At 39.3% G+C, this 22,946-nt stretch overlaps 1 protein-coding gene across 3 annotated transcripts in view; it reads left to right on the top strand.

Moving 5' to 3' along the window:
• Nucleotides 1–22,946, top strand: part of asap2a (ArfGAP with SH3 domain, ankyrin repeat and PH domain 2a) — an 86,854-nt gene that overhangs the window by 42,923 nt on the left and 20,985 nt on the right. For 2 of the 3 annotated variants that reach the window (XM_059353142.1, XM_059353140.1), the window contains exons 5-14: nucleotides 8,368–8,417; nucleotides 13,023–13,152; nucleotides 14,449–14,534; nucleotides 14,704–14,779; nucleotides 15,448–15,534; nucleotides 17,449–17,552; nucleotides 18,917–18,986; nucleotides 20,253–20,340; nucleotides 22,162–22,210; nucleotides 22,567–22,733. In XM_059353142.1, the coding sequence (XP_059209125.1) occupies nucleotides 8,368–8,417; nucleotides 13,023–13,152; nucleotides 14,449–14,534; nucleotides 14,704–14,779; nucleotides 15,448–15,534; nucleotides 17,449–17,552; nucleotides 18,917–18,986; nucleotides 20,253–20,340; nucleotides 22,162–22,210; nucleotides 22,567–22,733 (907 nt within the window). Of the gene's footprint in view, nucleotides 1–8,367; nucleotides 8,418–8,845; nucleotides 8,873–13,022; nucleotides 13,153–14,448; nucleotides 14,535–14,703; nucleotides 14,780–15,447; nucleotides 15,535–17,448; nucleotides 17,553–18,916; nucleotides 18,987–20,252; nucleotides 20,341–22,161; nucleotides 22,211–22,566; nucleotides 22,734–22,946 lie in introns of all 3 variants that reach the window. The other variant, XM_059353141.1, reaches the window with a different exon arrangement.

Raw genomic sequence — 22,946 nt, 5'->3', positions numbered from 1 at the left:
CCACATGCATGTACTGAATACTTATGAAGTTTTCCACCAAACTAAGTACATTTACTCAAGTACTTTAGGACTTTTATTTTGATTTTGATTTGATTTTTTGCAAGTATTTTGAGGTACTTATACTTTCTTGAGTATTTCCATTTTATGTAACATCTACTCCACTACATTTTGAGGCAAATATTGTACTTTTTACTCCACTACATGTAGCTGACAGCTTTAGTTACTTTTCGGGTCAAAATATAACATAAAAAACATGATACATTCATGGTGATTCAACTTTTTTTTATATTACTATATATTTTATATTTGGAATATAATCTGCATAATGAGTACTTTTACTTTTGATACTTTAAGGACATTTTGATGCTGATAATTTTGTTCTTTTACTTCAGAATGTTTTAAATGTGGGACTTTTACCTGTAGTGGAGTAATTTCACAGTGTAGTATTAGTACTTTTACTTAAGTAAAGGATCTGAATACTTCTTCCACCTCTGCACTTAAACGCAACACACATTTGTGGATCAGAGGCTGTAAAAGAGTCTTCACACAAATGTAACCCATCCAACACAAGCAAATTGTAAATAAAGGCAACATTAAGACTAATGTCTCTTAATTTGGGAGACGGACCGGACAGAAGACAGGTAATGCCAGGAAGAGCAAGAGCATCTCCCTGCAGAAGATGTAGGCCTATAATTGAAAAAAAAAAAAAACGTCATTCCTAATTTCCTTTCAATGCATAAAAAGTGCAATCTGTTCTTTTAAAACCCTCTGCCGTGCCTGCAGCTGTGTGGCAGCTTTAACCGCCACCAGTCCTTTTTATTTGATTTAGCTGAGGACTTAATAGCTTTCTGGTGTCCGTTGTCCCCTCAGAGCTTATTAATATTCAGCCGCTGCTGTCTTTGGCAATGAGTGCGATGAACTAACCCTGAGGGAGGCCTCAGCTAATGGCCCTGTGATTAGAGGGCTACCACCTAGCAACCTGTCAATGCTGTTACTCAGCTAAAAGTCCAACATTTTCCACCTCATATACCTGCATGGCCATTTCACCGCTCAGGGCAATTTCATAAGCAGGTAAAGTGCTCTGTAACATCCCTGTAAAAAGCCTTTTTTGACGGGGATGCAGCTCAGTTAGTGCAGCACGAGCATAAAAGGACGGGGCGGGGTCCCTGGAAGACCCAGTAGTGTTTTTACTGAGGATGAACACACACTCCAGTCAGTGGAAAATGGAAAGTGCTGAGTCTACAAGAGCTTTCTGCTAACAGGGGACTTTCAGAGTGGACGGCGGCATGATGTGATCTCATCCTCTGCTCATTGACCCGTCTGTGTTTCTAACCCTCCATGAGTCATATCAGCTTATCACTGTTCAGTTACAGTGTCTGGATAGTTGCTGCACAATCTACTGTGTTTGTGTAAGGAAGGAGGAGTGAGAGGAGGGCCGACTCTGCACCCTGGCTCTTTGTGGTTCAGCGGGTCCTGAACACCCGAAACACCCACACATGCTCGCTGTTTGAGATTTAAAGATAAGAGCAGATTAATAATCGAGGCCTTTCCTTTTAGTTTGCACACTCTGCTATCAACCAAAAGTCAGTTATCACACTTACTTCTAGTGATGTCCATCTGGGCAAGGCAAGGCAAGTTTAAAATTGAAGGTGAGCTGATAAAATAAAAAAAATTTTTTTTTTTATTTTAAAAAATATCAAATCTAAAAGGAATAAAAATTGCAGTATTACTGAAAGGCAGCAGCAAACTGAAAAAGAGTTGAGAGTTGCTGCAGACCTGCAGTTTACAAACTGAACGCTGCCTCTCCATGTTTATTTTTACACTTATATTTTTATTAGGTTTTATGTGAGGAATAGTCAAACATGACAACATCACAGTACATTCTAATGAAAAATAAAATAGCCAGCCAACTGGATCACTTGAGGACGATCAACATATAAAATTTTGCTCTACTCAATCCAACAATATATGTCCCTTGGAAAGCATCTGGTGGTTATACACCACATCAAACAGAGCATTAGCAAGACAATAAAATAAAATCAGAAAGGGGGAAGGGGGGGGGGGGGTCAACAACGCAGTCCATTTTTTCCTTCTTGCATAATACAGGCCTCTTTTTAGTCTGAGCAGGAAGGTTAGTTTCTCCATCTGGGGAATTTCTTTAACCCTCTAAAATCTTCGGCTATTATGTCCGTTAAAAAATCTGTTAAAAAATCTTCACCATGCCATGTTGGTATCAGTTTTTTAAGCGTTACCTCACCTATATGTCCTGATAATTATTTTTTAGGTTTGACTTTATTTTTAGAACCCAAAAGATACTAAGGAAACATAAAATCTGATCTTGAAAATTATGTTTCAAAACACAGAATTTTAATTATTGCAAATATGAACACAGGTTGCATATATAACATATAACAGGTCAAACGAGGATAATATCTAGTTCTATATTTTTATACTAAATATATTTGACATAATCTCCGGTTTTACTTCGCTGAATATCATCAAAAAAAATCTGGTATGGAGTTTCAAGCCAGAACTTTAGAGGGAAGCTGATGGTAAGACTCAATGTTGCTTCATTTTTATGTCCTACGTTATGAAGAAGCAATGTGCAGGTGGTTTCTTGGACTCTAGAGGGTTAATGACCAATGAGGTTGTGGGTGGGTCTGACTGCAGCCACTTACGGGTGATAGCTTTTTTTGCTGCTGCAGACATTATTTTGAAGAGGTATCTATCATTTTCTGCCATCCCGTCTGGTAAATGACTTAGAAAAAGAGTTGTAAATGGCAGAGGAACCTGTTGTCCCAGTATCATGTTGTATGGTTCTCACAATATCGTCCCAAAAAGGCCGTAGTCCTGGGCAACTCCAAAGGATGTGGTAGTGGTTTGCCTCGTCATTTCCACACTTCCTCCAGCATGTGTGAACCGTTGTTATTGAATATGTTTTCATTTGAGGTGTTACAAAGAAACGAACAAGGTTATTCCAACAGAATTCACGTCAATACATAGAAGAAGAAGTGGAAAAAGCATTACCACACATATTATCCCATTGTTTACAGGTTATTTTGTAATTTAATTCTCTCTCCCATCTTGCCTCCATGTTTAGTTCTGACTGTGTGAACACAGAGCAGACCTGTCCCTGATGATCTGAGGGTTCTGGGTGATTTGTAGCGAAGCAGAAGATCAGAGATGTATTTTGGCCCTAAACCATGTGCAGACTATGGTTTTATTGGTCCAGGTTTTATTGGTTTTCAGATTTTGCACCTCAGCATAGTGTATTTATTAATTGAATTACCTACAAACATGCTGTATCTGGATATATTATCGAGTTATGAAATTACCTACAGTATACACACACCCGCCAGTTAATTAGGTACACCTGTGTAATTGCTTGTTAACGTACGAAGCAGAAGAGCACACTGCCACTTTATTAGGTACACACGTTACCTATTAAAGTGGCTGGTGAGTTTACAACACATACAAGATTTACAGCCTGTTCTGGCATCACAAATGTCAATATACAGTACAGGCCAAAAGTTTGGACACGCCTTGAAAACATGTCTTATATTCTAGTAAGCAAAGGGTGGTTACTTTGAGGAATCTAAAATACAAGGCAAGGCAAGGCAAGTTTATTTGTATAGCACAATTCAACACAAGGTAATTCAAAGTGATTTACATACACATTAAAAACAGCAAGACACAATTGAAAACAGTAAAAACAGTCAATTAAAACAGCGAAGATACAGCAGGATAAAAAAATAGATAAAATAATAAAAAGCACAAGTCAAACATTGTGTACTTAAAAAGTAAGGGCAGTAGAGTAGAGCAGATAAGTGTTAAAGTTAAGAGTACGCTTCAGTCAACAATAGTGTTTTTATTCCTGATTTAAAGGAGCTGAGTGTTTGGGCAGACCTCAGATCTACAGGTAGTTTGTTCCACAGGTGAGGAGCAGAATAACTGAAAGCTGCCTCACCCCGCTTAGTTCTTGTTTTTGGGACACGCAACAAGCCAGTTCCAGATGACCTAAGGGGTCTGGATGCTTCATAGAGAGGAAGCAGATCAAGCATGTAATTTGGTCCGAGACCATTCAGAGCTTTGTAGACCAGCAGTAAGATTTTAAAATCTATCCTCTGACTCACAGGAAGCCAGTGTAGTGATTTAAGGACCGGTGTAATATGGTCCAGTTTCCTGGTGTTTGTGAGGACAAGACATGTTTTCAGTTATTTCACACTTTTTTGTTAAGTACATAATTCCATATGTGCTCATTCATAGTTTTGATGCATTCAGTGAGAATCTACAATGTAAATAGTCATGAAAATAAAGAAAAACGCATTGAATGAGAAGGTGTGTGTCCAAACTTTTGGCCTGTACTGTAGGCCGTGAGTACAGGCAGCGAAAAACAAGCGATATTGACGTATTTTACCGACCCATGCAATGTGTCCACCGCCATCTTACTGACGTGGTAGTGATTGACGGGAAGCAAAGTTAATATAGCAGATTTCTGCCTACAGCTGGAGGCTGGGGTGGTGGACGGGTCCAACAAATGGCAGACTTTCACCCAGGAGAGTGGGGTAGGAGTCCTGAATTTTAACTTAAGTTACGTGAATCACGTTTTTACGTAAATTGCGGTAATCACGTGACCCTTGTAAATACTTCACTTCAGGCATTTACATACATTTATTTACTGTTTAAACTGTATTTTATAACTCCTTACCAGGAAGTTTTTTGCCCTAAACCTAGGTCAGTGGTTTTACAACATAAATCCACAGAAACTGCAGCCTTTTTCACAGCCGCAAACTTACCTACGTGTCATAATGAGTGGTACTAACACACGACCTCTTCTGCTGTTTAGGTTGGAGAACTTGTTGAGATTCCAGCCATAGTGCCCAACTCAGAAAACCACAGAAAATTCAACATATTGGGCTTTTGGACTGTTATAAGTTATTTCTATTTTGGTGAACTGACCCTTTAAGAGTGTTATTGGTCCAAACTAAACTCCCGTACCTTCATTACTGCAGTGGGACAAGGTGAGAGGAAAGTGTAACAGGAGCTGCTATTCCTGGACATGAGTGGTCGTACTGTAAGGAGAGTGAAACATTTGCGAATGGAGGCTCTTGTCAAGGGCATGACATTCCTCCTCTGTCCTCTGGATTCAGCCAGACGAGGAATCAGGGCGCTGAGAGCTTGCTGCTCTCTCAGGGAGTCATTTGCTCCGAGCTTTGGCCTATTCTGCTCAGCCATTCCCTGCCCAGCGATGCCTTATTTCTGGTATTTTTAGCCATTGTTACCATTTTTCTCCTCTCTCTGGCTCTGACATTTCCTTCCGCTCACCCTCGCTTTTCTTTCTGGCTCCCTCTTGACCTACAGTGCATTCTTTTAGCTGCTTCCTCTTTCTGCTTTGGCTGGCCTTCCACTTTGGTTTTCAGCCTTTATGCTCTCTTTCCTCTGGTGGTTTCTGAATGGCTGAGTGCTCCTTGGCTTTGGTGCAGTGAACCAGACTGTGATCCTGTGGGCTAACAGGTTGAGCCTGCCACTCCTCTGCTGCTGCTGAAGTGGAGGTCAACAGCGGGATCACAGCCCTCTCTGGAGCTCTAACAATTCACTAAAGCCATAAGCTTTTGGTCCAGAAGTATGTGTTCTTTTTATATGCATGGACAGAAATGCACAGTAAGCCAGATATTAGTGCTGCTCAAGGTTTCAAAGCTAAATGTTTGCAAAAAAACCTCGCTTCAATGCCAGGATTCTGCAAGAACACAGATTGTGGTCCATTGTAATCCTGCAGTTTAAAAGCAATTCCTTAAAAGTGCTAAATAGTGTTCAGATTTACAGGGTTTGGACTAAAATAACAGGAACATCTTACAACATAATGGACTATAAATGATGGTCTCAAACTAGGGTTGTCACGATACTAAAATTTTCAACTCGATACCGATACTCGATACCATTTTCGATACCACCAGGATAAAAACAAAGACCCCAAAATTTAACAGAAATATTTTTATTAACAAGAAAAATGCAACATGTAAAAATTAACAGAACCACAGGTTAAATATTTATAATATAAAACAGTTGTGCAAAAAGAAACTGCAACTAGGATAACAAGCTTCAGGTCTGAGGTAGTGCAAAAAATAAATAAATACAATAAACAACAACAATTAGAACAATATTTTCGGCTGTGTGTGTTGCTGTTTGGTTGCGGGTCGACTTTTCTCTGCTTCATTCTGGGAAAATAACACTTTTCAGTCACCAACATTTATGTAAACTTATTAACTCTATGCTTATGTATACTGACACTGTGTCAATCAACGTAAAATGGGCATACTACGTGCCTGATTTCTTTATTTATTTACGTTGTTCATAATCATTAACGTGACGTCAGCCTTTATTTGCTAGCTGCGGCTAATGGCTAATAATAACACGGGCAACATTAATGCGAGCCACCAGCCACGATAACATCAGTTGAAGTTTGAAACGAAAGACACTAACCTGTCAAAATTTACTGTAAAAGCTGTAAAAGCTGTCTGTTCTAAAGATGTTTCGCCAAGTTTGAAGTACCGATATCGAAGTATCGATACTTTTGAAAATGAGTATCGTATCCGGATACAACGTTTTAGTATTGTTACTTTTTTGAGTATCGATACTTTTGACAACCCTATCTCAAACATTACCCTTGATATATTTTGTGTCACAAATTAACCAAAGAAAAAATCATGTTACAGTCTTCTAAGCTAGTAGACATGTGTGCATACAGTGTAGTTCTTTTAAATTTGATCATAAAAAGGAACATTTTATCTTAATGTGACATAATTCTGTTGATTATTTCTTGGTATTTTTGCATGCTGTTGAGTAGAATTTCCTGGCACTCTGGCTCTGCTATCAGACAACAATTAATTCAGTTAAATTTGTATTTCTTAAGTGAACGACACGGGCAATTTCACCCAGTAAATGTCAGCTTTTGTTTGTCATAATCGCTGTTTAATCAGCTCCGCAGTGTTGGGGATGTTGTTTAATCAAGCGTGTTGCTCAAGCACCTGTTGAAAGCACGCCTAGGACAATGAGAAATCAGCTCCGCCCGTTGTCGCCAGAGGGATCGCGTTAAGAACGCCAAAAAAACAATTTCACCATGCTCCTGCCTTCCCGAAAACCCTCCGCAGTGACCTGGCCCTGCTCCCTGCGGGGACAGCTGGTGGCAGCTCTGCATCTGTCAGGAGGATGATTCAGCTCCATGACTCACATTGTGACACACACACACACACACACACACACACACACACACATACACACATACACACATAGAGCGACTCGCAGTGATTTGCAAACGGGGTCTGCTCGATTCTGGTTAAAAATAAATAAATAAATAAATTATTTTAGCCAATTCTATTTTCTTTCTTCTTTTAACACCTTGTCTTTTTAACAGTAGGTTTTCTTGAACTGAAAAAATAAATAAATTATAATAAAATAGATTAAAAATAAAAATAACGTATTTTATCATAATTATTAATAATAATAATACACATATAAATATACACACAAACAAAATAGATTAAAAGAAATTATTATTATTATTATTATTATTATTATTATTATTATTATTATTATTATTATTATTATTATTAATAATAATAATAATAATAATAATAATAATGTACATATAAAATGGATTAAAATTATTAATAATAATACACATAATATAACATAAAAAAAAATATCTGAGGGCTTTAAAATATGCTGCAAATGGTGTTGAGGGTGCAAACTTTTAGCCATAGGCGAGATTTGGCAAAGTTTATTAATCCAGTGTCCACCATTATATTAATAATGGGTATTTTCTACCTTATTTGGCCAAATTAGCATCTTATCACCATCATTTACTGAAGATAAAAGTGAAGAAAGACTTGCATTTTTTTTCCAGTACTAGCTGATGTGAAAGAACAATTAAAACATAAAACTAATTCCTAAGTTGACTTTTTTTATTTGTTTTTAATTACAGCCATGCATATCGCAAACTTTTTACAAACAAATGATTTTGCATAACCTAATCTATTTTCTCCAATCCAGCTGATGGAAACGTGCCTAATCAATGTCTAATGGTGGAGGCGTAACTGTAAAATATCAGAAAGCACTTTACAATGATATAAAACCAAAAAAAGCAGCAAATCGCCTCATTTGTGAAGCTGTGGGAAATTATAGAAACAATTAATGTGTGAAAATGTTTTAATATTGTTGAGAATATAAGATAATTCTTGACTTTGGAAAGAAGGTCCATTTAGTAGCTTTACCAGAGCTTTCTGTCGTATCATAAATAGTTGCTGATTAAACGGATCAGTTAATCATTTCAGTACTATATATCTGACTAATTCTGCTTGTTTTCCACAGGATCTGAAGAAGCCTTTTGACAAAGCTTGGAAGGACTACGAGACAAAAGTGTAAGAAATCTAATATGTGTACTTATGGCTTTTAATGTGTTGTCCATATATAGAACCAGTTTGTTACTTATTTGCTTAAAATGAACCCAATGCTAAAAACTGTGTGATCATAGAGCCATCATTAGTTTGAATTGATCAGTTTCAGCAGGTTTTAACTTGCCTCACATGTCAGTTAGTATGTTGAGATGAGATGTGCAGTATGTGTCTCGTCTGTCTGACTTGTCTTGACTAACCGCTCTCCCCCTCTCACCTCCCCCTGTGAATATCTGTCAACACACCCCTGATAATGTGAATAACCGGTCCTCACCATCACCACCACCACCACCTCTCCACCTCCACTCACACACACCATTCCCACTGATAAACCGTTGTGAATGTGCATGCAAAGAACACATGACTTTTTATAGCACTTTCATATATTTTACAAGCTGCAAAGGACATTCTTTACTGAAAAGGTAATACATCTTCTCTCCGAAAAACCATTTCGATCAGACAGTACGGGCTTTGTACTGTCATCGAGAGCTCAGCCGGATGCTATGTGACTGTTCCTGACCGTCCCGACTTATTCTTATGATTTCTCTCTATTGATGGTGAACACAGGCCATCAATAGAGTCCAGTTTTCTGCCTGATTGGAAAACCACCCCAGCGTATCTTGCCGCTCTTCTTTATCAATGAGTCGTCTCTGATTCTCTCTGCTGTCTGAGGCTTTTTATCCACAGACACAAAGAGATGAGACGAGTTTTCAGTCTCCCGGTCGGCACTTTGAATGCTGTTAATTCAGGAAGTTTGTAATGAATCAAATCTGACAAATCTTTGCTACATTTGAATGCACGTTTATCTCCACCAACTCCAGTGTCTTTCTGTTCTGTTTTTTTTTTCCTAATTGGCGAATCACTTCCTGAACTGACGGGACTGAAAGTGACTGGATATCTCAGCCCGATCATCAGTTGAACAACTGTCAGTTTGGCTGTCGGCCAAACAGCCTGGCTAACATGTGTCTCTCTATTAGTCGCAGCCCTGACGAGGCCGTAACGCTGTCAGGGCTGGAGATTTATGTGCTGACAAAGGCCAGCAGTGTACTCTTAATAAAATGAAATTTGGCTTGTTCACACTGGCGAAATGACACATTTAAGAAAGTAAAGGCTGTCTTCTTGTTTGTGTCTTTAGGGTTTTGGTTGTGTCAGGTTTTACAACCATGTCTAAGGCGATTACTTTTCTTAAAAACAAAACTGATTTATCTCTTGGATTTAAATAAAGAGAATAGAAAATAAACTGGGAAACCTCATGTCAGAACAGTTTTTCCCATCACCATATCACAGTCTTTGTGCACATGCCAAATGACACATGACATGAGATATTGTGCAACAGCAATAACACTGAAGAAGAGTTTGATTTCTGCTTCCTGTTTAAATTGGTGCAACATCATGAATCATTTCATAAAGAGATCAGTTGAGAAGCAACGTTCAAGGAATAGTTTGACATTTTGGGAAATTCTGTCCTCCTATTTGCTTTCTGGATGAAAAATTAGGTCTCACTGGCTTTTGTTTGTTAATAGGAAGTTACAGGCAGTGGTGGAAAGTACATTTACTCAAGTATTGTTCTTAACTAAAATTTTGGGGAGTGTTACTTTACTTGAGTATTTCCGTTTTATGTAACTTTATACTTCTACTCTACTACATTTTGAGGCAAATATTATACTTTTTACTCCACTACATTTAGCTGAGAGCTTTAGTTACTTTTCAGGTGGAGATTTAACATAAAATATATGATCAATTTAAAGTGATTAGACTTTTTTTAAAATTAAATCTTATAACAGTAAATTAAGTAATAAAATGAGCCCTGTCTTTACACAATGAAAACACTGCTTACATAAAAGTATCAATACAAATATTTTAATAATGGATTTGAGTAAATGTACTTAGTTATATCCCACCACTGACATTTGCAGTATTTTTTAAATATTTTTTTAATACTTCCATTTTGCACTGAAGAGTCAAGAGTTATTTTTTTTATTTGGCAACTGTTGAGATTTGCACTTTACACTACATTTTAGATTTATGGTTGATTTTTATTCTGTCTTTTATTCTTCATACAGGCTTGAAAATAATTTAAATAAAATTCTTTTTTTATTTATTTTTGTATTAAAAAATTGTATTTTGTCATCAAAATCGTCAAGAATATCGTTATTGAAGTCAAAACTAACCAGATAAATGTTATAGAAATGTAACAAAAACAGAACCCTTTTTTCTGACCTTCGCGCTTTGAAGAGCCCCCAACTCTCACAAGAAAGCAAATGTGTCCATTTCCAAAAAATGTCAATGCATTCCTTCAAGTCTAACCTGTAGTTTATATTCTAAAAATCAGTTTTAAAAGATGGCTCATGCAGTTCCACCACTTTAATCTCTCCACATTAAAGTTGAGCTTGGAAATGACCTTTTTTGTATTAGAGATCCTAGCTGCAGGTCAAACAGATAACAGCTGATCACGAGGGAATGAAGTCTGTCTTGATGCACATGAACCAGGCTGAACAGCTCCTGAGCGGCTTGCAGGACACCGACGCACTTGTCCCGTCTCTCAGAGAGAGAGTCCTTTTGTTGCATCCTTTTGTAGGGAATATGCTGTCAGAATAAACAGCATATGGAAAAGAATGCCCTGTTGCATGGTCTGGTGCCTCCCCTCCGTTCTCTGTGTGTGCGCTGTGTTTTCCCGATTGCCTGTTAAATGTACTGTATGCAGAGTTTATGGTCTTTGTGAAAAATCAGCCCTGAGTACAGTCTGTCAGGTAACCTGCTGTGTGAAGCCTTAAACCCATCTAATCCATAATCATCTCTACATGATCATACCAACACGTAACCCAATAACCCAATTGTCCAATATACTATTACAGACAGTGACTCTGTGAACGAATACTGCTGAGTTAAGTAATTTCAAATGGCTGACATCTGCTTTCCAATTCGTTCTGCTTGATGTACTGGCTTTAGTGAGAAACATCAAGGAACAAGTGTTGTTTGGACGCTCTCCAAAAGCACTGATGAGCTAAGTGCCGTTTAACCTCTCTCGACAGTTTATGTTCAAACAACATAGATCTTTTTCTCAGTTCAGCATCAGAGCAATAACCAGATGTTCAAATGCACAAGATTTCACATCTGGAAAAGCAATGTTTTAAAATAGGTGATGAGTTTTTAAATCTGCATCTGAATGGCTTCTGTTGTCTGAAACCAACAGAAAACATTGTGTCCCAAGCATAGACTGTGACAGCCCCCATTGATTTGTAGACTTGAAGGTTTTGAGGCCTTGAGTTTGGCATTTTCACCCAGAAGTGACCATATTTGGACAGAGAGGAAGATTTTTTTTAAGGGCGCTTTCACAACCCAAAGTTTAGTCTGTTTTAATCGAACTCTGGTGCGGTTAAATCCTGGTTAAGGTTCGTTTGGTTGCTTGTGAACGCTACAATTGTAATCTGGTGCACCAAAACAACTGGTCCGAGACAACTTGCAGAGAGGGTCTCGGTCTGTTTCTAAACGGACCCAAGAGCAGTTTGATTGCACTGTGAACTGACCAGAATCCGACCCAGTTAAAGGAAATGGACCAGAACACAGTGGATTGTGGCCTAAAGATTAAATCTGTGTCCTTCAGTTTCATTCTCTAGCCTACCACTGAGCTAAAGCTAATTTGTCATTGCAGAATTATCAACATATCGCTCAAAATAGCAGATTGTGGTTGGAGCATCAAGGCTCACCTTCTCTTATTATACAGCTGCCTGATAGAGCATGTTGGAAATAAATGGATCAACATATTATTGATGACCCGGAGCCTCAACAGGAGCTCGTTGTGAGAGTTTCTCTCCAGATTAGTTTGGTCAGAACATCAGAGAGCTAGAATTAAACGTATTCGGTTTGCGCTTGATTCCACGTGGCTTTGTTTAATTCCTTGTTTACGTTCTTCACCACCAACTTTTCAACCAATAAGAAATAAAAGTGCGAGTAGATTTCCAGCCCTCCACCTTCGTACACGTCCCTCTCCAAACCTTTTTTTAATTTTATTTTGGTCCGCTTACATTTCTGCACTGTAAAAGCAAACCAGACTAAATAATACAAAACCAACCAAATGTATCAATGTCACTCTGATTCAGACTTGGGTTATGAAAGCGCCCTAAAACAACCAGATGCTGAACAAAACATTTTCAGGGAACCAGAGTGTTCCGATTAACTTCCACGAAGCCAAAACGATCTGTGAAAGTGTCAGACTTCTACGTCGACGACATTGAAAACCCCCAAAAGTTCACAGTGCCATGGATACTCTATACTGATTCACAGGGGGCCACAATTTACAAAATGCAGCATTGAAGAAGACTTGATACCTGATTGACACCATAAAATGTTTACTTTGGCAATCAACACAATTTACCCTCCAAATCCGAGTCATTTCTAACCGCATAGCTCAAACTAACCATCTTCAACCCATAACCATTTAACTAGTAGACCAGACAGCAACAGGGCTGATTTTACACAATACCACACCTTTTGTTTCACTCTCCATGTTTAACGGTGCTGTCATGGATGTGCTGTGTGCTCTTTGACCCCTGTGATGTCACTTCCTACCAGCACCAAGATAGAGAAGGAGAAGAAGGAGCATGCGAGGCAGCACGGGATGATCAGGACTGAAATCAGTGGGGCGGAAATCGCTGAGGAGATGGAGAAGGAGAGGAGATTCTTCCAGCTGCAGATGTGTGAGGTTAGTCTAGGGCTAGGCGATATAGCAAAAAAAAAAAAAAAAAGATCACGATATATTTTTTCATATCGTCCAATCTTGATTATTACAACAATTTTTTATATTGTTTTCAAACTGCCAGTTTTAAAGCATCTGTACTGAAAACTAAAGAAACTACAGATTACTTCAGTATTTTATTTAAATATGAAGTGAATAACAAAGCAAATTAAATGAGATGAACATAAAAAAAATATAAAAACAATTTTTACTCAACAGTACAACAAAAGTAAAAAGATTGTGTTTTTGCTGTTAATGTTTTGTTGACTTGTTTATTGAACTAAGTTCTATTCAGTAATAACTTGTTTCTCTGTAGATTTTCATATGTCTCACACTCTTGAATGCACCATAGCTGTCGCTACGCTATTGAATGCACCATACCTGTGTGTGAATTGCCGTGCTGTGAATGTTAGTTTCCTCTCGATACAGCAGCGAATAGATTGTAATTGCCTTCGCTCTTTCCCAACATTCACCTTTTCCTCCCTGGTTTAATTTCTACAAGTCATGGCTGACATCTATTTCACTGCCCTCAGCTCCGTGTTTAGCTCCACATTCGGTCTTTCTGTTTACTTCTCTGGCAACGAAAAAACAATACTGGAGCAGGAAAAGGTCGACTCTGATTGGCTGCTGTCACGCACATTTCCGACATGTTTGATTGAGTAAATATGCTCACAGCTTACCACCGTATTTGTGATCATATAATGGTCCAGGACTAGGTTAGTCCGACTAATGACGTCAGACACGGTTACCAAACTGGTTACGGTCACAACGGTTACTAAACAGCTTGTTTAAATATTTCGAAAGCAAGGAATTCATAATAAAAGTTATGTTCTAAACTGCAAAAAAAGGCACAATATAATGTTAAAAACTCCTACATTTAGAAAATGACTGACTCACTCCTGCATGAAAGTATCAATGAATCCAAACTGACTAAATATATTTTAATGGAAGAAGTGTCCATATATCTCTTTTATCAGTACAGACTAGCTCCTGCAAAACTCCGTCAAACTCTGATAACAGTGGTAGATTTCAGAACTGGTGCAAAGCCTTTCAGAATACAAATCTTGGATTACGACGGTATGTTTATGCAGCCTGAACATCTTTGATGTTTGACTTTAATCAAACTTTACTTGAAAGATGAAGACCTTTACTTTGAACTTTCTGGATGTGAGATGAAAGGAGTGTGTGTGTGTGTGTCTTTCCCCTCTGGCTGAACCTGGCCACACCCTGTCTTGACTAAATCTGTATTCAATATGTTTACAGTATCTCCTCAAAGTCAATGAGATCAAAATCAAGAAGGGGGTGGACCTGCTGCAGAACCTCATCAAGTACTTCCACGCGCAGTGCAAGTAAGACAAACAAATCCTTCAGGGAAATGTGTTCAAGGCTGTGTTCTGCATTTGATTTGTGATTATCCAGTGTTGGTATTTGGCCCCAAAGTATCCATTTATACTCCCACGTGAATGTAGACCCATTTTAGTATTGCTCATGTGTTAAATGCATGCGTTTCCTGCTCAGTTTCTTTCAGGATGGTCTGAAAGCTGTGGACAACCTAAAACCTTCCATAGAGAAACTGGCCACAGATCTGCACACGGTGAGAAAACCAGCTGCTCTGGTGTCTTCTTTCCTTCACTTGACTCTAGCCCCTTTCATTGTGCCGCTTCATGCCGTGATATTTACGGCTCTGTAACATCTCGTCTGCACTATGAAAGCTGCCAGGGTGCCAGGATGAAGTGATCCCACCAATTTTCCGCCTCCAGAGGTAGTCACGGAGGCAGAAAATTGATGGGACTGTTGGAAGCGGGACCACTATGAACGGGCCATCGGGGCGCTTCGCGCATGACTTTAACTCCACCACACACTTGGTCTGACAGACATAGAAGAACAGTTCACTGCAGCCGCTGTCGCTAACTGTGCACAACGTCCACCGCTTATTGTAAACAAACCGGCATGCTTACTGTGCACAGAGTTTCTGGTGCTTGTTGTAAACAAATGGAGGTCGCTAACTAAACACATACTGCTGCAGCACATACACACTGTACTGCTACAGAGCTAAGTGTTAGCCTATGAATGGGCACAAATATCACGCCTTCGCAGGATCACTATGAGCACCCCAAGGCGGAAAGCCGGCACAGATCTTTCCGGCAATATAGTGGGACGGCACTATGAAAGGGGCTTTTGATATTTCTGCCATATATACGTCATCATGTGCTTCTTCTCCGTTCCTTCTCATTTGGTTTCTTTATCTTTTCTTTCCGACAGATAAAGCAGGTACAGGATGAGGAGAGGAAACAGCTGACACAGTTACGAGACGTCCTCAAGACGTCGCTCCAGGTGGAGCAGAAAGAGGTAACACACACACACACACACACACACACAGTGCTGAAGGTCCTCTGTGACCTCTCACAAGTGAGTCAAATATAACATTTTATAGAGGGAGAGCAAATTTACTGAACCCCACAATCCTGGATGCACACAAACACTAAAGTAAAGTTTATATGGTTGGTCCTAATGTAGAAATCTATCAGGATTGGGGTCCACTCTAACATGTATGAGCCAATTCAGCCACAGATTTCCATTGAACCCTTTGAGCCCCAAAGCCGTTTTAGGGCACTTTTTGCTTTTTTAAATTTACATTTTAATCACTGTGGCCTTGTATTTCCCTGCAATATATCCTCTCCTCGAGTCTCGAAATGTCTTTTGTGCAGAATAACAGTTATAATGGCATAATCATCAAATTTTAATAAAATGGAAGACTTTTCAAATTGTCACCATAATTTTTACAACCTGTCCTCTCCTCTCTGCTCTGTGTAAACAGATTTTGACATTGAAAATTAAAAAGACCTACATATACAATACAATGGTATAACATGACATTGAGATTTAAAATGGGTCAGTTTGACCTGCAACATAACAGGAGGGTTAAATAAAACAAACATTTTAAATGATTCAATATATCTGGGGCTGCGGTGTTTCATTTCTGCACTGCTTTTTTCTCTTTTTTTCCCCACCACCTAAATAAGTGGACATGATTTTTAAATGACCCCAGCCCTGTGCTTAGTGAACCATTAAATATCCTCGTCTCACCTGAAGATTGTTTTCTCTTTCTTTCACTGCCTCCTCCGTCTTTTGTGAAACAAGTCTAGGAGAGTAAGTGGATTTCTTGGAACAAAATCGTTCTTTGCATCCTGTTTTCGTTGTGTTGTTGTTGTGCTAGATAATTATTTTTATTACTGCATAAGTTTTTGTTGTTTTTGTTTAATTTTAATGAATTGAGCTGCATTCCTGCTCCTCTGAGATTATCCTGTTGGCTGTGTGTGTGTCTGCTGATAACGGCACACACCAATAAAGTCATTAAAGCCCTGTCGACGCCTGCCTTCAGAAGTCCTTCTCACTATTTCCCGTAGTTTTTCCAGACAGGAAATGACATCACACATACAAAAATCTGGCCTCTCTCTCACACTCTCTTCCTCTCCCCCCCCCCCCCCCCCCCCAATTCAATTCAATTATATTCTATTCAATTCAAAAAGGGCTTTTTTCTCTCTCTCTCTCTCTGTCCTTCCCTCTCTCAATTTTCAGTTCAATTCAAAAGGATTTATTGGCATGAATGTTTCAAAACAATATTGCCTGCCCCTCTCTCTCTCTCTCTCTCTCTCTCTCTCTCTCTCTCTCTCTCTCTCTCTCTCTCTCTCTCTCTCTCTCTCTCTCTTCCCTCACTCTCTCAATCTCTCTTCCCCTCACTCTCTCTCTCAATCTCTCTTCCCCTCACTCTCTCTCTCTCTATATATATTTTTTGTTTGGTCCTTTTCTACACTTTGGTGGTGTTACATTTCAATCAAACCTGAACATCAAAAAGAAAAATAAAGTTAAATCTGTTAAAACGGCATCCAGGCTTATAATCAAAATATTTCTTGATCCTTTCTGAATTGCCTATGAGACTAAAACGGCCGCTTTTTAAACCACCAGAGTCTGATTCAGATGTGTAAAAGCTCCTCTTATTTTCTTTTCCCCCTTGTGTACAAAAGCATTCGTGGCTCACAGCAGCAATCCTCTATTGTCGTTCAAATTCTCAGAGGAGCAGGAGACTCAGAGCGTAAATCTGAGCCATTTAACGCTTCAGTGGCTTCCACTTGACTGCAATTTGAATTTGCAAATCCTACATGCGGTGCAGCACCTGCTTTTTATTTTGTTCATTTATTTTTTATTTGTGAAAAGGCTCTGATTTCTTCTATTCATGTGTCTGCATGTGATACATCTTTTCAGGATTCACAGGTGCGGCAGAGCACCACCTACAGCCTGCACCAGCCGCAGGGGAACAAGGAGCACGGCACCGAGCGCAGCGGCTACCTGTACAAGAAGAGCGATGGGTGAGCCTTGAAATAACTTTAACATGGGATGATTGCAAGACTATCTGCCTGTTATTTTTCCTCATTCTTTTGTCTTTTTCTTATTTCTATGTATTTATTCTTTTTTTTATTCTTATTTTTGTTCAAATGATATAGTAAAAATCTGAATACAAATAAAGAATTAAAAAAATATGACAAAAAAATTAAATAAAGATCAGTTATGGTACTGTAGGTGAAAAAAAGTGTACTGTACACTATTTGAAATCTTTTTTTTTTTTTTTGCTGAGTTTCAAAGCTGGGGTGTATGTAATAAATATAATAAAATTAAAGATTTTTTAATTCAAAAACAAAAGGAAGTGTAGATTTTAACCTATTGCAAATGTACAAGTATTTTCATTAAAAATACAAATTAACCTGCTCATTACTTTCTGATTCAATCAACTACAAACCAGTATTTGTTTATTTACATGTTACATTTACATACATTTATGTTTATAAAATATCACAAAATACCAACAAGTGCCCATCACAACTTCCTAGAGCCTGAGTTGATATATTCATATTGCTTGTTTTAGGTTTTTAGTCTATAGTAATATGAAACTTATGAAAAGCATCAGATCCTCTTCATTTATTTTGGTCTTTATTATGAGCTTTCCAAAATAAGGCATTGAAATAAAAGTACAACTGCAGGGTATGCACTGGGTCTTAAAAAGTCTAAAATATAATCATTTGAATTTAAGGCCTTAAAATGTCTAAAATTCTCTGAAAATCTCATAAAAATGTCTTACATACAATTTTAAAAGGTTATTTTTTAAATGCATAAACTTCAGTCTCGCTTTTAAATGTTTCGATTTTTGAGGACGCTATAACATTACTAAGTACCTGTGCAGCCCGGTCAGAATTCAAACAATCAGAGTTAAACAGTCAGAATTTAAAGTTCTCAACAAATATTAGTTCACAATAGAGAGGCTTCTGGTGTGTATAGTTAGGTTGAGCTTTTTTTTATTGCAATGTGAGAGCTGTGAATAAATTGATAAACTTTGCAAGTAATTCTGGGCCTCTGATTTTCCTTCACGTCTTTTGTACTTTTTATGCCCTTTCACTGCTAGGTTCATGCTATACAAAAACAAAATGAGACAAATAAAAATTCTGAAATGACTTAAGCAATTTATTATTCATCAAATTGTTGCAGTATCTTTTTTTCCTGTAGAACAAATGATTTATAAATTATAGATATGAAAACACTGCTCAGCCTGTGTGTCATAACTAATGCATGTGTTTTGTATTCCAACATGTGATCATATTAAATATTTTATCCTAAGTGTCTGCTGTTTGAGTTCAGGCTGTGTGTGACTTACTGACCCACGGCCTTCTCTGTGTCACAGGTTGAGGAAAGTGTGGCAGAAGAGAAAGTGCACAGCGAAGAACGGATACCTCACCATCTCACACGGCACAGTACGTAAACAAAACAGGATCTATGTTTTTTGTTCTGATTCAAACTAATGCACATTCAGATGCACACATGTAAACAGGTCGCCACGCACCATTTAGTCACACTTTTAGAGTAAATCCCCCCGAGCTGGTCATTATCTTCACCCATTAACCATGAATATATTAACAGGGAGCACAGGCCCACTTCACATATTATCATTCCTCTCACATGGCTGCTGCTGCTGCTGCTGAACCTCTTTTAACTCTGTTTGTTCCCATATAAAGATTTAGTTCGGCCAGTCGGCTGGTCGGCCCTCTCCCCTCCTCTCGTCTCACACGGAGCATCTTATCAGATGTTTCATTTGGCTGCAGCAGCAGTCAGATATGGTTCAACACAACAAGCTCACTCATTTCTGTTATTATTCCCCTCTCTGGTCTTCATCTCTCTCTCTCTGTCTCTCTCTCTCTCTCTCTCTCTCTCTCTCTCTCTCTCTCACTCACTCTCACTCTACTGTCTCTCACTCTACTGTCTCTCTCTCACTCTTTCTCTCTCTCTCACTCTACTGTCTCTCTCACTCTCTAACACTCACTCTTTCTCTCTCTCTCCCTCTTTCTCATTCACTCACTCACTCACTCACTCACTCTTTCTCTCTCACTCTCACTCTCTTTCTTACTCTCTCACTCCCTCTCGCTCGCTTGCTCGCTCACTCTCTCGCTGTCTCTCACTCACTATCTCTTCCTTTCTCTCACTCTTTCTAACTCACTCTCTCTCTCTCTCTCTCTCTCACTCTCTCTCTTACTCTACTGTCTCTCTCACTCTACTGTCTCTCTCACTCTCTCTAACACTCACTCTTTCTCTCTCTCACTCTTTCTCACTCACTCACTCACTCACTCACTCACTCTTTCTCTCTCGCTGTCACTCGCTTTCTTACTCTCTCACTCTCACTCCCTCTTGCTCGCTCACTCTCACTCTATCTCGCTGTCTCTCACTCACTATCTCTTCCTTTCTCTCACTCTTTCTAACTCACTCTCACTCACTCTATCTCTCCTTCTCTCTCTCTCTCTCTTTCTACCTCTCTCTCTCACTTACTCCCCCTCACATACTCTCACTCTCTTGCTCGCTCGCTCTCACTCTATCTCTTCCTTTCTCTCACTCTCACTCTTTCTCACTCACTCTTTCTCTTTCTCACTCTTTCTCATTCAATCTCTCTCACCCCCCCCTCACTCTCTCACCCTCACTCCCTCTCTATCTCTCTCACTCTCTCTCTCTCCCCTCTCTCTCTCTGACAGGCTAACCGGCCGCCAGCTAAACTCAACCTGCTCACCTGTCAGGTGAAACACAATCCTGAAGAGAAGAGAAGCTTTGACCTCATATCCCGTAAGTCCAACTCTTTCTCTCTCTCTCTTTCTCTTTGAGTTCTCATTTTATGTGTCGCCTTCCTAACTTATTGACCTTGCTCACCAATTTTTCTTTCCATATCTGTATAAGTTGCACTCAAGTGCCTTTTTTTAATCGGCTTCTTTCATCCAGAGAGCAGCAGGCTAAGATTTGTTATACAGCTGTGTATAACAAATTTTTTTCTCTTGAGCAAGAAGCAGCAAGCCAAAGACGAGCTTATTCCTAAAAAATACATATTAACCCCAAGAGACCCACTTATATAGTAGCAGTAGATAGTAGTATAGCAGTAGATGCAAATAGAAATGGTATACAGCTGGAAACCTAAAGATTCATTTGATTGTGTGCAAAGTTTTTATAGTGATAAATCTGTGTATAATGGTTTAGAACATTTTGAGCTCAATTATGTCTTGTAAGTATTTGCAGAAATTTTTACACTTTGTTACTCAGATTTGGTGCAAAATGTAACAATTTTTACCACTTGAGAAGTGATAATGGTCAGACACCAATACCTTAAGTAACCCCATAAAAATACATGCAGTGATTTTGGGGAATTGGAGAATTTTTGGCAGTTGGATGGTGAGCACCTCTGTTCTGGAAACTGCTGTGAAACCCTCTTATTGTGAATATACCTTAGAAAAGCTATACATCCTCTGAATGCTCTCTGGTTTATTGTTGTAACGTTTCATGAGGCTGTGATTATCCTAGAGGTCACAGCAGCTCATTTTATACAGTGGGGTTAAGTTTTAAAAAATGCCCTTACATGTGGTTCCATTCAGGCTACATGAGGGTACTGATGTCCAATTTTACTAAATCAAAGAATACATTTATTAATCAGAGCACCCATAAGAGCATAGCAAGCATTAGCAGGGCATGTTATTAAGTTTAAAAAATATTCTTTATTAAAATCTGCAGCAGGAGGAACATAAAAAACGGCTGATGGCTGCAAACTGCTTCACCAAGTTGACAGTAGAGAGCTGACAGGAAATGAGGAGGGGAGAGAGAGAGAGAGAGAGAGAAAAGGGGACAAGACACGAGGCAAACATGGCAGTTCACAGTCGTTAAAGATTTGGTCACTTTTCCCAAATGATAAAAATACTGACGGTTGAACTGGAGAGCTTTAGCCGCTGGAGACACAATTTGATTTAAGTGGATCCAGTGGTGTGAAAATAGTTCTCCCTGATTATTAGCAAGTGATTCATATCTGGAGATAAAAATAAAAGCTAAAATAGTTTGTACCCCTCCTTGTTCCTTATCTCTCTCACTCTCTCTATCTCTATCTCTATCTCTATCTCTCTCTCTATCTCATTCCCTCTCTTACTTTCACTCACTCACTCTCTCTCTCACTCTTTCTCACTCCTTTCAATCTCACTCTCTCTCACTCTGACTCTCTCCCCTCTCTTTCACTCCCCCCTCTCTCTTTCTCTCTCTCTCTCTCTCTCTCTCTCTATCTCTATCACTCTCTTTCACTCTCTCTCACTCACTCTCTCTATCACTCTCTCACTCTCTCTCTCTCTCTCACTCTCTCTCTCTATCAGTCACTCTCTCTCACTCACTCTCTCTCTCTGTCTTCCACTCTCTCTCACTCTCTCTCACTCTCTCTTTCACTCTCTATCTTAAAATAGTTTGTTTGTTTTTTCTGTTCAGAACTTCACCCTCCAGTCTGACCCGTCAGCCGGATACTTTAATGTCCTCTGCAGTCGGCAGGGAGTCGCTCAGTCGCTTTTCTTTCTCCACCTCCACTGTACTGATTCATGTTCTTCTCTCTTTCCTCCTCCTGTCATCTGTTTCTTTTTCTTTCAGACGACAGAACGTATCACTTTCAGGCCGAGGATGACCAGGACTGTCAGATGTAAGTGCCTGTTCCTTCCTTCCTTTTGTGTGTGTGTGCGTGTGCGTGTGTGTGTGTGTTCTTATGCCTAAGTGCATCCTGTTTACCACCTCGACATCTCTCCACACACTTCCTACCTCACACCCAGCCAGACGCTTGGGCTTGTTTTCCCCACCTCCTGACTATTAACTGCCTTTTACTCCTGTCTCCTCTCCCCTTTTTTACTCCCTCCATTTCTTTTTTTCTACTGCGGCTGCTCCCATCCCCGCCTCACAACTTTCTCCTCCCTCTACTTCTCCTTCTTCCTCTGTCATTACTCTCATTTCCATCTGCCTGACTCACCTCTTCTGTCTCCCCTGTTCTCCGCCTCCCTCCAGCTGGATCTCGGTGCTGCAGAACAGTAAGGAGGAGGCGCTCAACCAGGCCTTCAAAGGGGACCAGCATGTTGGTGAGAACAACATCGTGCAGGAGCTGACCAAGGCCATCTTAGGAGAGGTCAAGAGGATGACGGGAAATGACGTGTGCTGTGACTGCGGAGCGCCCAGTGAGTGGCAATGAGTGATTGACAGCACAAGATCACAGTGAACCACAACAGTCTCACTCATTCATGTTGTTATTCCCCTCTCTGTTCTTCATCTTTCTCTCTTTCATTCTCTCTCTCACTCTCATTCTCTCTCTCACTCTCTCAATTAAATTCAATGCAATTCATTTCAATTCAATTCAATTCAATTCAATTGGCTTTATTGGCATGACGTAA

Source organism: Centropristis striata, chromosome 16, assembly GCF_030273125.1.
Source record: "Centropristis striata isolate RG_2023a ecotype Rhode Island chromosome 16, C.striata_1.0, whole genome shotgun sequence".
NCBI lineage: Eukaryota > Metazoa > Chordata > Actinopteri > Perciformes > Serranidae > Centropristis > Centropristis striata.
The sequence above is the reverse complement of the archived record's forward strand: the minus strand, read 5'-3'. Positions and strand labels throughout refer to the sequence as shown.